General features: G+C 38.7%; 1 protein-coding gene across 5 annotated transcripts in view; it reads right to left on the reverse strand.

Moving 5' to 3' along the window:
• LOC132771751 (repetitive organellar protein-like) overlaps positions 1-16972 on the reverse strand; it is a 41734-nt gene that overhangs the window by 6105 nt on the left and 18657 nt on the right. For 3 of the 5 annotated variants that reach the window (XM_060770138.2, XM_060770135.2, XM_060770136.2), the window contains 8 exons: positions 14501-15199; positions 14300-14418; positions 8235-8390; positions 7066-7153; positions 4974-5149; positions 3753-3960; positions 2200-2322; positions 300-459 (listed from right to left, as the gene is read on the reverse strand). In XM_060770138.2, the coding sequence (XP_060626121.2) occupies positions 300-459; positions 2200-2322; positions 3753-3960; positions 4974-5149; positions 7066-7153; positions 8235-8390; positions 14300-14418; positions 14501-15167 (1697 nt within the window). In that variant the 5' untranslated portion in view covers positions 15168-15199. Of the gene's footprint in view, positions 1-299; positions 460-2199; positions 2323-3752; positions 3961-4973; positions 5150-7065; positions 7154-8234; positions 8391-12409; positions 12937-14299; positions 14419-14500; positions 15200-16972 lie in introns of those variants that run through there. The other 2 variants (XM_060770137.2, XM_060770139.2) reach the window with 2 other exon arrangements.

Raw genomic sequence — 16972 nt, forward strand, 5'->3', positions numbered from 1 at the left:
CGAGACTCTAATTAAATATTATAACAAATTTTATTGGCAGTAACAGGTGTTTGGTGCTGCAAAATGCTACCTCAGAAGAATATGAAACCTCTTTCATTAGAGGTTTGATGGCCACTTGTCAGGTATACTTTGGCATTGGACTAGATCAGCCTTGTTATCCATTCTAATTTTGCACTTTTTTCCTTTTTGTCATTATTATCCTTTTAAATAAAAAATAGAATAGTTTTCTTTTGTTGTTAATGTGAGGTTTTGTGGAATAATATTTTAAATGTATGAACTCAAATGTCGTGATTGCTTACCTGTGTGGAGAATATTTGCTGCAAGCATCCATTTGAGAGAAACGGCTTGAAGTTGAACATGAGATGTTTTCCATAGAGCTCTTGTGACATGTTTGTTTGTGTTGGTTTAGGTCAGAAACATTGTTGCCATTCATCTCTATGTTCTCTTCAGTTATATTATCTTGTTAAAAAGAGAAAAAAGATACTAGAAATATTTGTATCACATTTATATCTTTGCACTAATTCTGTGAGCTAGTTCTCTAAAGTCATGAATTATCTCTTTTGTCACACCTTAATAGTTACTGAAATTCTAAAAATGTGGTCACCTTTTTGACAGCTGACATACTTTAGCATGAATATAATAAAAAAATAGGTTTCTGTATTCAGACCATGGTTGGCCTGTATTCTTTATTCAGACCATGGTTGGCCACAACAATTATTTGCACACCATACTTTGAACAGTGATGGCAGGCCACCAGTGACACTCCAAGAAAGACATAGTCCATAGGGCTTTGAAGTTGACATTATTGCATGATTGAAAGAAAATGCATTGGGGTATATAATGACAATAAAGCTGCAGGATGGTACTGGTTTTTGGTTTGTTTGTTTTTGCAAAAGAGTCTTCAAAATGTGTCCATTCAGCAAGAAGGTGCCAGTATCAACAAAAATGTGTCTTCAGCTCCTCCACAAGTTAAGTGGTAGTGGCACCTTGCACACGCCATGTAGGGCAGCGCTGCATGAAATATGGTTGGAAGGAACTTTACATTTATTTAAATTATAACTATAAATTCAGTTCCTTGGAACTGGATGATTTTATAATATGTTTTCATCATCATCCAAAAAAGAAAAGAAAAGAAGCAAACTGTGGCCATCTGTTGCAGTACGTTTACTCATAGATGTCAAGTGCTTGCAGAATGTAGTCATCAGATCTGCCATCCCTGAAAAGGAGCAGCTGAGACATATGAGGTAACAAAATGAAATAGTAACAGTAAAAGTCAAGAGAGTAAAATATGTTTTTTAACCTAGCATTTGTTAAATGAAGTCACTTGATTCTGCCACTATGATATTGAATTAAGACATGTAAGAACTTAACTGGTTTAAGCATATGCAATTAAAGCAACTGGGGGAGGAGAACACTGCAAAGCTGTCAGCCTGCCTCTAGGAATTACCGTAATGAAATTGCACAAATGCTATACAATTACATCACTTCTCATTATTTTGTGGCAAATACTAAACCCCTAAATTTGGCATTAGGGAAGAATTTATTTATTTATGACATTTCTATCCCATCTTTCTCCAGCCTGGGGGGACTCAAGGCGGCTTACACTTAGGTAACTATTCGATGCCATAAAACAATGTACAATTAAAAACATTTAAATAAAATTTATAAAATACATTAAAACATATAAAACAACTATCTTAGTTATTAAATACTATCACGTGGAATTAAATTCTGAGGAGTATACTTTATACTTATTGAATACAATCTATGGATGTACTGCTAGCAGTGAATAATTCCAAGTATAGGAGACATTTCCCTGTATTTTGGACCCTGTGAAGCCTATCACATTGTACTGCCAACTAATAGTGATGATAATAGTGATGACAAGAACCTAGTGATGATAATACATTCCAAGCTTTCTTAATTTTAATCCGCATGGTCGATCTTCCTTTTTTTCTGATCCTGTGAACAGGAGCTGAAAAACTAAGTAAAGGATTATAAAAGTACAAGTCCAAATCCAATTGTTACTCTCACATGGAGTAAATCTACTGGGTCAATGACTCAACCCATTGATTGAACTCTAATCTAGTTGGGACTAGCAGTTGGATTTAGACCATACAATACTCATATGATTCATGACTAAGCAAATAATCCAAGATAATGCTGTGAAACTGGGAAGCCAAATCTAATTTAACATACCTTTTAAGTTTCTGTTTTCTCTTGCTGCTTCAGGGTCACTGTATCCAGCAATCAGAATGTCTGTTGAGTCACTATTTACGGGTGAAGGAGAGGCATTATTCCTGTGACATTCCTCAAGACTTTCTTAATAAAAATAAAAGGCTTGCTTAAGAAAATTGTCATGTTCCATCACTGCTGATATAGCCCACTAAATTTCAAGCATAATACTAACATTACATTATTTAATAACTGAATCTTTACTAACTACACTCATTTTGTTGTTATCTATAAAATCTCTGGTACCAAACTATTTTCATTGAGCACCTAATCTAGAATTCCAATAGACTTGTGATTAAATCTGTGCTAGACAGTAATTGGAAAAATGTCAGATTATGTGGATAATTACTCAGCTTTATAGTACTGGCAGTAACAGAACTTCGATCTCAGGAATAGTCTCGGTAAGATGTTGTGATCCAAAGTTGTTTTGCCTAAAGTAAAAGACTCTATACTGTTTTCAGCAGTCATGGAACTGCTCCCCTCAATCACCTAAAGTAGACCAGTGAACCCCTTGTTAGTATTTTTGACTTCAATAAGGATATGTGGTATTAGATTTTATTGAATTTCACTTTTTCATATTTTAATACTGGATTGAGACCCTTTGGGAATAAAAAAATACTAAAAGTAGCTTGTGAGAGTACATACATTTCATAATGAGTATGCACAAATAGAAACAACACAAAACTGCAAAGATGGCATGTGTTATGTGTAACTCAGACAGAAACATTGCTTTCACCCAAAGTCTGTTCCCTCCATGCCTGGCTCTTGCACTAGTCACTAAAGGGTACTATGGTAAGGTGGTGTGGCATTTTAACTGTATTTTAACTGAGAATGAATTTTGAGACATTTAGGGTGTGGTTGGATTTAGAAGAATTGTTTTGTTCAATAGGGACACCCACAGTTCTGTTATGTACTACCTGCATAGATCAATATGGAAATAGGCTGTTCGAAAGGGTAAATTACATACAAAAACTCCTACTGCAACAAGCTTTAAAGAGAATCATTCGTTTTCAACAATTGACAATTTTCTTTCTGTTGAAATAGGAATATTTTCTTATACTTTGTATTCTTCCAGTGATTCCCAACCTCTATTCCTCCAGGTGTTTTGGACATCAGCTCCCAGAATTCTTGACAGTTGGTCAAGCTGGAGCTTCTGGGAATTGAAGTCCCAAAGACCTGAAGGACCATAGGTTAGGAACTACTGCTCTTGAGCGACTTCACTTCCATGTTGATATGACTGTGACTCCTGCATCTAACATAGAGGATTAAGTTGGATAGGAACCTCCTTGATTCTGTCTTCCTAGCTTGTTAAATACATGGCATTGGAACACGTGCATTAGCCATGTAGAAAAATGTACTCAATGCAGATCTTCCATAAAATCACTGGTTGAAATTAACTGATAGTCTCGTAGTTCATGTGTTATGGTCTTATGTCTTCCGCAAAAGTACCAATCTGGGTTGTTAACTCAGCATTTTAAGAATCTGGCCAATGCACTATCTAATGGGTATTAGTTTACCATCCTGTTTGCCAGTAAGTGTATGCATTAGCAATTCATATTGCCTCTTTACATCCCATAGTTCTTCTTTCAATCTGTGGTTTTCCTCATTCAGCTGGTGACTGATTTCCCTTATTCTCCTGGATTCAGTCCTCAGCTCACAAATTTCTTCATGCAGGGCCTGCTCATAAGTGTCTACTGGACCATGGCAGTTGTGCATCCTGTTGATCTTTCAAGAGGAAAAATAGATGAGACTGTGCTTGAGCTCTATGTATACAGTACAATCCTTTGCTCTATGCATTCAATACCCACAGTTTTATTTACCCATGGTTGACCCCCCACAATCCCAAGAGTGTTTGTGGGCCTCTCTAGGTCTTCCAGTGTGATTCAATCTTATCTAGATTTCACAAATGTCCATAGTTTTGGGTAGCCATAGAAAATCTTGGAACATATCCCCCCCCCCATGAATCTAGGGGGTTATTCTATAATTTGTTATTGATTACTTGTAATTCTCAAGTTCATTTAATTTAATGTTATATATACATATCCCAAAAATTACTATTAGCAAAACATAATGCAGAAACAAAAAGAGCTAGGCTAGGATGGTTTGTCTCCATATGCAGCTCTTCAAAAAGCAGAAAGTTAGTTACTTGCAATAGGGGCAGAGAGATTTCAGGTTTATAGCCCCTAATGTTTTAAAAGCTCTTTAAGATTGATGAATAAGAGCTACAGCTATACATTTTGGATGAAGAATTTGGTGTCTCTGGACACGTTTTACTGCTAGGACTTTATTTTCAGTAGCAGAATCAATCTCACACAAAACTACACTCCTGATTGCTACACGACTTCTTCACTTCAGCAAATATATTTAGGAGAGCGAAGTGATTTAGTTGTGAAATAATTGGGAGTAGAAACCAATCCATAAGGAGACTCCGATCCATCTTCTACCTACCAATGCACAGCATGATTTATTCATTATTGTCCAAGACTGTGCAATTAACAAGAGTGTCCTAAATGTGTCTACAATTATTAGTTGCAAACACAGGTGGTAAAAACACAAGTCGTGTATATATTTCTAAATGCATTAAATTCATGTTGTTCCACCACATTATTTGGTGAATCTTATGTATGACTGAATCCGTTTTACTCCCTGTAACTCCAATAGGAAAACGACAGGTCTAAAATTATAATGTAGAGGATGTTAAAGATAAATTGTCCACTTTCCCTTAAAAGAAGGCATACCTTTTTCTTCAACCTAAAGTTTTCTTCAGTGCAATCTGCTAACTGTTGTAAATATTCGGTTTTTAACAGAGCCATTTCATTCTTAAGTTGTGACATTTCTTCATCGGCCTTTGCTAGCTGTAAGACAGCTGTTTTGTTGGCTTTGTGAAGGTGGTTGATTTGGCTTTTAAGGTTCACTATACATTAAGATACAAGCACACATGAAAGTGATCCAGCCAGATGTGAACATTTTTAAGACCTAGTATACTTAAAACTTCAATTCTATGTTTCATTCTCTTCTAAGAAAACATTGTATTGCGCAACAAATATAATAATTAAACAAATAATAAAATTGTGTTGCAGTTGTTTCCTGCAGTAATAAAAGGCAGTTCAGAATGGTCAGGTTGCGGCCAAATATTATGCTTTTCTATTTAAAACAAAGTCACTTAAATTGTGGAGCTTTATCTCCATTTAGTAGTATACCTAAGCTTGCAAAACTGAATTTATTTATTTACCACATTTATACCCCTCCCTTCTCACCACTTAGTAGACTCAGAGCGTCTTATATATATAGGCAACGATTTGATGCCCCATAAACATACATCAAGTGAAATAGAAACATATACATTAAAACAATCATTAAAACATATCAACCATTAAAACCACTTATTTAAAATCACACAATCCCACGTCACAGTCTGAGACCACTCCAATTGTCATTGCACCATTCTGTGTTCTCTTATTGCACTGTTACTACCTGAAAGCCTGGCCCCACATGTTTTTAGTTTTTTCCTGAAGGTCAGGTGGGAAGAGGCTGATCTGATTTCACTCAGGAGGGAGTTCTGTAACTGAGGGACCAGCACTGAGAAGGCTCTGTCTTTGCCCCCCCCCCCCAAACACACCTGCAAAGGAGGTGGAATCGGGAGGGGGCCTCCCCAGAAAATCTTAACCTCCTTGCTGGCTCATAGAGGGAGATACATTTCAAATAGGTAAGTTGGAGCAGAACCGTTTAGGACTTTATAGGCTAAAGCAAGTATATTGAACGTAGAGTGTGTTGCAGTAATCTACGTTCAATGTAGATTACTGTTACATCTGTTTGGGATGTAACAAGAGTGGGGACTACCGTGGCCAAGTCTGACTTCCCAAAATACGGGCGCAACTGGTGCACAAGTTTTAATTGTGTGAAACCTCCCCTGACCACCACTGAAATCTGGGTTTCCAGGCTCAGCGATGAATCCAGGAGAACTCCCAAGCTGCAAACCTCTCTTCAGGGGGACTGTAACCCCATCCAGCACAGGATGTAACCCTATACCCTGTTCAACCTTACGATTGACCAGGAGTACCTCTATTTTGTCTGGATTCAGTTTCAATTTGTTCACCCTCATCCAGACTGTCACAGCTGGCAAGCACAGGTACAGGACCTGAACCGCCTCCTTAGCAGCAGGGCGAAAGGAGTAGTACAGTTGAACGTCATTTGCGTACAGATGACATCAAATTCCAAAACTCTAGATTATCTCTCCCAGCAGTTTCATGTAGATGTTAAACAACATGGGGGACAATACTGAACCCTGCGGGACCCCACAGGACAAAGGCTGTGGGGAAAGGAGGTGTCCTCCAGTAACATCACCTGAGAGTGGTCCTCTAGGAAGGATTAGAGCCACTGTAAAAGAGGTCCACCAAGACCCCATTTCTTCTAGGCCTCTCAGCAGTCTTTGATACTGTAGATCATGGTATGCTGAGAGAATCGAGAGGGATAAATTCCCCTGTCTAATTATCTGCATAGATCATCCACTAAGGAGACCAAGGCAGTTTCAGTTCCATAACCTGGCCTAAACCCAGACTGCGCCAGATCCAGATAATCAGTTTCATTCAAGAACACCTTCCCTCCACACGTTCCAGGACTTTGCCCAAAAAGGGCAGATTGGAAACTGGCTGAAAGTTGTTGAAATTGAGTGAATGTCACTATTAGTATTTTTAGAATCAGGATAATGTTAAGAACAACATTACAGAATGAAAAGGACACCTTGCATTAACTCTAGCACTAGTCAATGCACGTTGGAGTGAAAATAAAAATTGATGAATGTTGAATAAAAAAAGTGGAGTGCCTTCATACCAATAAATTGCTGCAGGATTATAGGAGAATTGCATTCAGATTTCAGCAGACTGTTGGTGGACTCTTCTTTGTTAAGAACATTTTCTGCCTACAACATGAAATCATTGACAAAATTAATTTTGTTGAAAATAAAACGAATGTAAGCTTCTCTGAACATGTCATTATATAGTGTTTAATGGCCCAACTAAGTGCAACAGCTCACTCACTAGGCTATTTTTATCTTTAAAGCAAACTATTGCCATCTGCCATAATCTAATGTACAACCAGAAGGATTTCAGTTCACTTTATTTGCACTCCAGTTGAGTGATCATACAGATAAAATTGGTTCAAATCAATTAAAAAGAAAAATGTCTTTGAAACATATGCACAATTGTCCTTAAAAGTATGTCAGAAGTACTGGGGACCTTGTGTATGTTGCAAAACACAAACACTACACCACTGGTATGTCAAAGATAGCCAACACTCCCAGCTCCTTCAGAGTCAAGCCAGTGACTTCAAGGATACCATCCATCCATCTTGCCCTGGGTTGGCCCCTCTTCCCTTTTCCCCAGCATCATTGTCTTCTCTGAGCTTTCCTGTCTTCTCATGATGTGGCCGGTCCAGTCCTACTACCAGAGATTGAAGCTCTACTCTTCTACATGTTCGCCTCCCTGTGCTATTATTCTATGAAGGTAGAGGAAATTGAAACATGTGTTCTGTTTTTCATATTGTGAAAGTAGTCCTCAGTCTTTTTCTTCCTTAATATAGAGCGGCCTATACTCTATACTGCCGTAATCATTTTTAGATATCCCAAAACAGAGATCTTTAAAGCACTGATCTTTTAAGCCTTTATGTGAACTACATCTCTCATAATCCATCAACATTGACAAAGCTGTCTAGACTCAATTGAAGTTACAAACCACAGCTCTTGTGAAACTACTGTAGGAAGATATTATGACTTCAGGCTCACTCTTGCCTTAAGTCATAATTTTCCCTCTTTCAGTGGTTACACAAAAGCTGTGTCTCAGTGGCAATATAAATGGAAAAAACTTTGTTATTTCAATGAGCACCCCTAACAGTTCTTCAGCTCGCTCTGGTACACAGAAACAGACTCAATTTCTTAGGTTTGTTATTAAAAGTGTATCATATCTATAATAAGAGGAAATTGTTATACTTTTAAAGCATTTTACCTTGCTATTCTGTTTGCCACTGTCAGTAAGATTCAGACTCTGTTCCTTGAAGAGAAGTTGACCTTTGCTTTGAACATTCTTCATATCTTTTCTTTCCCATTTGTTTTCAACTGGACATTTTTGCTGAAATTTAGACTGTACAAGCAAGTCTCCCATCTTTGTTGGTGAACAAACATAAAAACATAACCATGTCAATTTATATTAATTCAAGTATTTACTGTTCAATTTGACTATTAAATGAGGGCTATTGCATAGCATAGTATGGTGTGTGCTTTTTCTAATTGTAAGGCAGGCAATGAACCTCTTTAAAACTGATATTAGACATTTGAACAATACAGGGTTAGTCAAAATGAATAGGCCAATAAGAAAATTAATTGTACCCGAATGTATGTTTACTGTAACCAAACCACAGCTACGTAGCGACAGATAAACTATCAAAGTTTTTTTTGAGCAACACACATGTACGTTAATGCCGCTAGGCGTCGCTAGGAGTCGCTGTTTTCAAAATGGCAGAATCAGGCAAAGAGAAGGCGTTTTGTGTGATGACATTTGCTAAAACAATGTCAGTAATTACGGTCCAGCGAGAATTTCGAGCCAAGTATGGCAAGGAACCACCTCATCGACATTCCATTGCGAGGTGGGTAAAGCAATTTGAGGAGATGGGCTGCTTATGCAAGGGTAAAACCACAGGACGACCGCGTGTCTCCGAAGACACAGTGGAATCCATTCGTGCATCCTTTCAACGAAGTCCCCAGAAGTCGACAAATCGTGTTTCCATGGAATTGAACGTTCCGCAAAAAACTGTGTGGCGCGTGTTACGCAAACGTTTGCAGTTCAAGCCGTATAAATTGCAAATGGTGCAGGCTTTGAAAAAAGGTGACTATTCGAAACGACACGATTTTTGCGAATCAATGCAGCGAAGACTAGACTAAATGTCGTTGGATTGGCCGTGCTGGAGTGACTGATCTTCCATTCCTCCTGTGGCCCCCCAGGTCCCCCGACCTCACACCATGCGACTTTTCTCTCTGGGGGTATGTGAAAGACACTGTGTTCCGACCTCCATTACCGCTGACCTTGGACGACTTAAAACAGCGCATATGTGCTGCATTCGATGCCATTACGTCGGATGTGCTGCAACGGATGTGGAATGAACTGGACTATCGCTTGGACGTCTGCCGTGTCACACGGGGCGCCCATATCGAACATCTCTGAAGGTGAGACAAAACTTTGATAATTTATCTGTCGATACGTAGCTGTAGTTTGGTTACAATAAACATACATTCGTCTAAAATTAATTTTCTTATTGGCCTATTCATTTTGACTAACCCTGTATAATGTATCATCTTTACACTACTACTATCTATAAGCTATTAATTAGTTATAGCTCTCAAAGCTGTCTAAAGGCCTAACTGTTGTAGCACTACTGTGCACAACAAGAACAGTGGACTATGAACTATTGATAATCCAATGCTACCATAATTAAATTAGTATAGGAATGTTTCACAACACTGAGATATACAGGAATTGATATTTGTATATGTGTGTATGCTTATAAATGGGGAAGAGCAGGAAGCATAACAGAACAACCAAATAAGAAAAAAGAAAAATAATAGGTTCCCGTGTCTTGCTTACATGGGGCCAAGCAGAATATGCTAGTGAACTTTTTCCTTTTTGATTTGACATTTTATGGCAGTGGTTCCCAACCTTTTTTGACCAAGGACCACTTGACCAGGAACCACTTTGACCAGGGACCACTCTCCAACATTAGTACCAAAAGGGTTACGAATCAGTTTCTGTCAATTTTAGAGTTGGTTTGGTTATTTGGGGTGCTGATTCAGAAAACTACATTGGATAGACCGTATCAGCTCTAGTTTCTTATACAGAACATATGTCATCCAGTAATTTATTTATTTATTTATTTATACACTTGTATACTGCTAATATCTCAGCCTAAGTCGGCGACTCATTGCGGTTTACAACACTTAAAAAACAGTATTCAATTTAAAAGCAGAAAACACATATACAATACAAATTATTGGGCCACCAATAATAATCCCATGCATCTCGTAACTGGAATCGCAATCCAAAATTCGTCGTCCATGATTACCTATCCTTTAGTCATCAAAATTTGTTGCAACGGATTAACCGAATGCTTGTTTAAACATCCATGTCTTCAATCTCTTCCGAAACACCATCAGCGAAGAGGCTGATCGTACCTCTATGGGGAGGGTGTTCCAAAGCTGAGGGGCCACCACAGAAAAGGCCCTGTCTCTCGTTCCCGCCAGCCGCACTTGTGAAGCCGGCGGGATAGAGAGCAGGGACTCCCCAGAAGATCTTAGGGTCCTGGTGGGCTGATAGGCTGAGATACGTTCGGATAGATAAGGTGGGCCAGAACCGTTTAGGGCTTTAATTGCCATCTGCTCATTCACAGAAAACCATATTTAATAAGCCTCAGCACTATAAGAGGGTTTTGTGAGACCAGCTGCTCTCATTGCATCGATGTAGTAATGGTGAAGCTGCAGACCATATTTTAATTCTTGAGGACCACAGGTTGGGAACCACTGTTTTGTAGCCAATAAAGAAATGTTTTCATTGGGAAAAATGAAATGGAAATAAAACAATAATAAATACTAGTACTACTACTATCACCACCACCACCACTACTATATGCAATTCCTTCAAAGTGTGATAGGATGGGCTCAAATATATTCTCACAAAGCAGTTGCGGGAGTGCTCTAGTTTTCTGAGAAATTCAACAACTGGAGAAACTGCAACATTAAGCCCACGTACAACATTACATAGAGGCCTAGTACTCACTGAAGCTACTGTGTAGGACCAGTGTTGTTGCATTTGTAGAATGATAGTGCACAATGGTAAAATAAATGTCTGTGCTTGCACAACTAATGTAGAACAGGTTCTAATTTAATCTATTATGGTTGCAACCAAAGTGGCTTTTCTAGCAAACAGTAATGCCTGTAGTGTGGATGGTAAGAATTTTTTCTGATATTAAAAAAGGAGAAATTTTGTCCTTAAAACCATAATATTACCTCAATAAACCATCCCTAGGGTTTGGGGTTTTTTTTTTTAGAACGAAGAGCCCAAGTGCAGAACTAAAAAATTCCTACCAAGAGTCCTTCACAAGAATGGAATGAGCGGATGTAGACGTGACAAAACCTGGCAGCCCAAGAACTCATGCAGCTTTAGAGTGATCTGAAAGTGTCACTTAGTGTGACTTCTTAGTATCACAGTATTAAGATGATAAATACATGATTGTAGTTAGATTGATTGTTTTAAATTAAGCACAGTAAATAAATCCTTAAAATTATAACAAACAATACACATCCAATATACTGATAAAGCTTGCATTCTTTCCCACCTCATTACAATCTTCAAATTGCTGGAGTAGGGTGGTGATTGCATATGCTACCCCCTTTGAAGCTACAGACACTGCAATGGCCATAGGGACTCTTTAAAGTTCAATGAATATTACACACACAAAAATAAAATCAGAAACAATTAAGTGTGCTGGAGGATTACGTCTGACTTTAAACTGAGAAATCATTAGGTAAAAGCAAAATTCTTAAAATATTGAATGCCCATGTATATTGAGAATAAGAATGGAAAGCCTATAGTTTTGAAAAATCAAACTGTTCACCTTGTTAAAAATTCAAGAGACCATCAGGATTTGAAATCTGTTTCCTGTAATACTTTCTTTCAGCATAATCGTAAGTATTTCATATTAATGCACGGAAAGTATTATTTTAAATCGGGCGGCTCAACCGATACACAAAGTAAGCATTTGCAGTATAGTTGATTTTGCCCAGGGGCGCTCTTGAGGCGCTCTTGGGGTAAAATAGACCTTGACATATGCGAGTTGTAGTTACTGGGATGTATAGTTCACCTACAATCAAAGAGCATTCTGAACTCCACCAATGATGGAATTGAACCAAATATGGCACACAGAACTCCCACGACGAACAGAAAGTATATATCAGTGATTGGTTGGGGGGGGGGGGGGGGGCAAAATACTGTTTGCTTACCATTGAAAATTACCTAGGGCCGACTCTGTTTTAAATCAGCTATTAGCATAAAGCTTTTGTTCTTGGTACACCCATAGTTCTGCCCAGAAGGTATAAAAAGAACATCCTTCCCTTAATAAATGCTTTCCATTTTACCTCCAAGGTTTTATTCAGTTGGTCAGTGTTCATATTTCTACCTTCAGCATCCCCAGCAGTTTTTCTATAATGGCACTGCCTTTCATTTACATCCAGAAAGAGCTTTTGTGTTGACAATTTAACCACCATTGAGCCAGGAGGCAGGGCTTTGTCAAAAACACAGCTTGAACAGCTGCTGCAGAAGTCTGGTTTAACACAACAAACACAAAGGAGACAAGAGAGTCTTTTTCCAGCAAAATACAGCCAGCTCCCCATGTTTCTTGTTTAGTGTATGAATCAGACTTGTTAAAAAGCATCTTTCTGTAATGAAGATGATCTGTAAAAAATAATCAATTTGGATAACAACTTTATCATTTACTCTGCCATGTTTTGTATATTTCATGTAATTGATTTTTAATGACTTCTGCTGACATTTTGCAGATAATCAGAAAAGGTCATAAATACATTCATTAATATTTGGCCCTCTGCCATACATAGACATTAGATTCTCTTCCTTCATTGCATGATCAAGCAGCAGTATATGTTGCTGACTATATAGAAGCATGGCAACTTCTATAGGCTGACTATATAGAAGCATGGCAACTATATAGTCAGCCTATTATTATTATTTATTATTATTATTATTATTATTATTATTATTATTATTACCCTGTTTTATCTCCCCAGAAGGGGACTCAAAGCAGCTTAACATAAAAGTATCAGCATAACCATTTAAAATATACAAATATATGAACATTAAAACAAGATTAACTATAAACAGTATTTTTAAAAATCCCAGTTAAAAACCATTAAAACAAATTCAAAGTTAAAAACCACAGCATCCCCTGAATCGATCTTTTAAAAAGCCTGCCTGAACAAAAAGATTTTAGCCTGCTTTCAGAAGGACATCGGGGAGGAGGGCCATTCTGTCTTCCCTGGGCAGAGAGTTCCAGAGTCGAAGGAAGGCCCACTCTCACGTTCCCACCAACCAAGCTTGAGATGGAGGTGGGACTAAGAGAAGGGCTTCTCCTGAAGATCTCAGGGTCCAGGCAGGTTCGTACAAGGGGTTGTGGTCAGTAGCAGGTCAGAAGATAAATAAAAGTATTAGCTTTCTTACTCCCTCTATCCCTATTGCTTCTTAAACAACAGATTTCATATTAAATGACCAAAACAAGAGTGAAATTACCTCCCTAGAAAGGCTTGCCTAGCTTGCACTATAGTTTATTTCCAGGTGGGTATCATTGGTTGAAGACCCTTTTTATCTCCCAGGTATTTCAATAATTATTTGAGATTGCCTATTTTTTCCTGCTACTTAAGTTTGCTGCTGGATCTTTCAGGGAGGGGGTGATGATGTGTTGCAGTGCTTTGTTATTGTGGTTGAATTATATTTTGTCATTTTATTCACATTGTTTCATTATGATTTTATATCTTAGTCGTCTATTTACTTGTACACATTCCAGAGAACTGTAATAACCAAGGCAAAATAAAGAGAAACAATAAGCTTTTCCAAACAATTCCATTTCTTATGTTATCACCTTTCTTGGTCTTAACTTTCAGTTTCGTATAACCTTTTCAGATTATAATAGTTCTGAAGAGGGCTGCAAAGCATATGGAGATAATCATAGCTGGGATTCTGTTCCTACCCAACTTCTATGCAAGAAAGGTTTGATTTGTATCAGTTGTGAAACTTTCCCTTGGTTTCTTCCCTAGTTTTATGGTCATCCCTTTGTTTAGTATGAAAAGTCTTTCTATCAGTACCAGCTATTTGAAAGGATTTTAACACAATGTTATTATTGTTGATGATGATTCTAAGATGCAGAATCATCATAACTGAACTTCAATATGTATTGTAAACAATCCAAAACACATAGTATCTCACTTCACACCACAACCAGGAAATGTTTTTTTAACCTTATGATTATTAGCATGATGTTCTAAGTCAGCTAATGGTGAGGTATCATTATGTAAGTTCCTAGGTGACGCAGCTGATATCCAAACCTGATCAATAAAACTTGAATCTTGTTCAATAGCTGAAAAAAAAGATACAGAGAAGAAAATTACAGGGGTGAATCACTCAACAATTCCAACTAAGATTAAAAGTATTGTAGTTACCTGAACTCTGTGATTGATTAACTTGTGTTCCAACTTCCAGCAACTTTTCTGTTCTTGGGCATTGCAATGCTATACACTCAGAAACATTCAAAGATTGCTTTGCATTTTGGGGTGTTGATGATGCAAAGCGTAGTATTGGTGAAGCTGTTCTGAAATCTGCAGCGTAAGTATTACCTTGATTATGCTTTAAAACTTGGGGAAATATACTGAAAACAACATCATCTCCAATTATATCATCTACAGTGTATTGGTTATTGTCCGTTGATGGTTTATACCCTCCATCTGTACATTCTTGAGGGATATCTGAAAAATGTGCCAGTGTGTCCTGTGACCGGCCAGATCTCAAAACTTTCCACTCAAGAGGAAGAACTGATTGACTCGAAGTTAAAGATAATATATTGTCAGCAGAGCCTCCAAAACGGCATCTTGAATGCTTCAAAGAATCCTGATCTTGGCTTATTTGTAAATCCCAATCTATTAGCTGTACAAGTGAATGTCCCATTAATGGTTCTTCTCCAAAGCAAGAATATGCATTTTCCATTGTAGTAGTATCATCACGGACATTTTTTGTGAGTGCTGGAGAAGCAAACAAGTCATTACTTTCTAGATGAACATCCTTCAGTAGAAGATTAGAATTTTCTCTGCTTGCATTTAATGATGAATCCATGATAATTGTCAAATTTCCTCAATTTGTTAATCCTAACAACAGTAAAAAAAAATGCATGTTAGAAGACAGGATCATCAGTAAATCCAACAAAACAAAAGAATGAAGATGTCATATTGATGTCAGATAGATGCAACAGTCAGGAGTGCTTACCACTAGCTTCAACTTATATACCAGCTGTGCCCATTCCTAAATGTGGAGGACCTAAAGATGGTAGGGCATGCTCTGGTAACCTCAAGGTTGAACTTCTGCTATGTGCTTTACATTGGGCTACCTTTGTACCAAGTTTGAAAACTCCAGTTGGTTCAAACTATGGCAGACAGATTTTTTTTTAAAATGTCAAGAGCAACTTGAGAAACAGCAAGTCACTTCTGGTGTGAGAGAAATGGCCGTATGCAAGGATATTGCCCAGGGGATGGCCAGATGTTTTGATGCTTTACCATCCTTGTGGGAGGCTTTTCTCATGTCCCCACATGGGGAGCTGGAGATGACAGAGGGAGCTCATCTGCGCTCTTCCCTGATTCAAACCTCTGACCTGTTGGTCTTTAGTCCTGTCGGCACTAATGTTTAACCCACTGCACCACCGGGGCTATTGGTTACAGGAACATCCAGGAGTGAACATATTACACCTATCCTAAAGTCACTCTACTGGCTGCCAAATCAGTTTCTGAGGAAAGTACAAAGTGTTGGTTTTGACCAAACCCTACAAGGTTTGGATCCAAATGGATCACCTTCTCCCATATTAGGTCCTCTGCAGAGTAGCTACTTCAGCCTGCCAGAACCCAACTGACCACTGTCAACCAGAGGATCTTTGATCGGCTGCCCCAAGACTGTTTAACAACCTGCTGGAAGGGATCCAACTGTTCAATGAGCTGTCAGAATTTAAAACACATTTGAAGACAAATTATTATTACTATTATTATTAAACTTTATTTGTACCCCGCTAGCATCTCCCAGAGGATTCGATGCGGCTTACAACAGGCCGAGGCCACAACAATACAACATAACAATACAATCAAGCAAATCAAACAATTAAAACAAATTAAAGCAAAATAAACAACAAGCACAGTACATTAAAACACAATAAAACTGGGCCGGGCCAAAAGGTGGGTACAAGGATTAAAAGTGCTGATTTGACAGGAGGTGTATAAAGGGTTTCTAGGGCAAGTGCGATGTGCAATGTGCAGCAATCATTGGTTCTGGTAAGGTGCTTGTGGGACTCGGTAGTGGAGGTTTCCTAATCTGGGAAGGCGCATCAGAAAAGCCAGGTTTTTAAGTTCTTTCTGAAGATAGCCAATGAAGGGGCCTGTCTAAGGTCTTTGGGGAGGGTGTTCCAGAGTTGGGGGGCCACTACGGAGAAGGCCCTGTCCCGCGTCCCCACCAAGCGCACCTGCGACGCTGGTGGGATCATGAGCAGGGCCTCCCCAGATGACCGAAGAGAACGCGTGGGTTCGTAGATGGAAATGCAGTCACGCAGGTAGGCTGGTCCGAACCATTCAGGGCTTTGTAGGTAAGCACCTGCACCTTGAATTGGGCTCGGAATATAAACAGTGGAGTTCCTTAAACAGGAGGGTTGACCTCTCTCTGTAAGGGGCCCCCGTTAGCATCCTGGCTGCTGATCGTTGGACTAGTTGGAGCTTCCGAGCCGTCTTCAAGGGCAGCCCCACGTAGAGCGCATTGCAGTAATCCAATCTGGAGGTGACAAAGGCATGGACCACTCCAGCCAGATCTGCCTTCGCGAGGTGGGGTCGCAGTTGGCGCACAAGTCTCAGTTTATTATTTATTTCGGTCATTGACCAGCACAGGAA

Source organism: Anolis sagrei, chromosome 3 (assembly GCF_037176765.1).
Source record: "Anolis sagrei isolate rAnoSag1 chromosome 3, rAnoSag1.mat, whole genome shotgun sequence".
In the NCBI taxonomy this organism is placed as follows: domain Eukaryota; kingdom Metazoa; phylum Chordata; class Lepidosauria; order Squamata; family Dactyloidae; genus Anolis; species Anolis sagrei.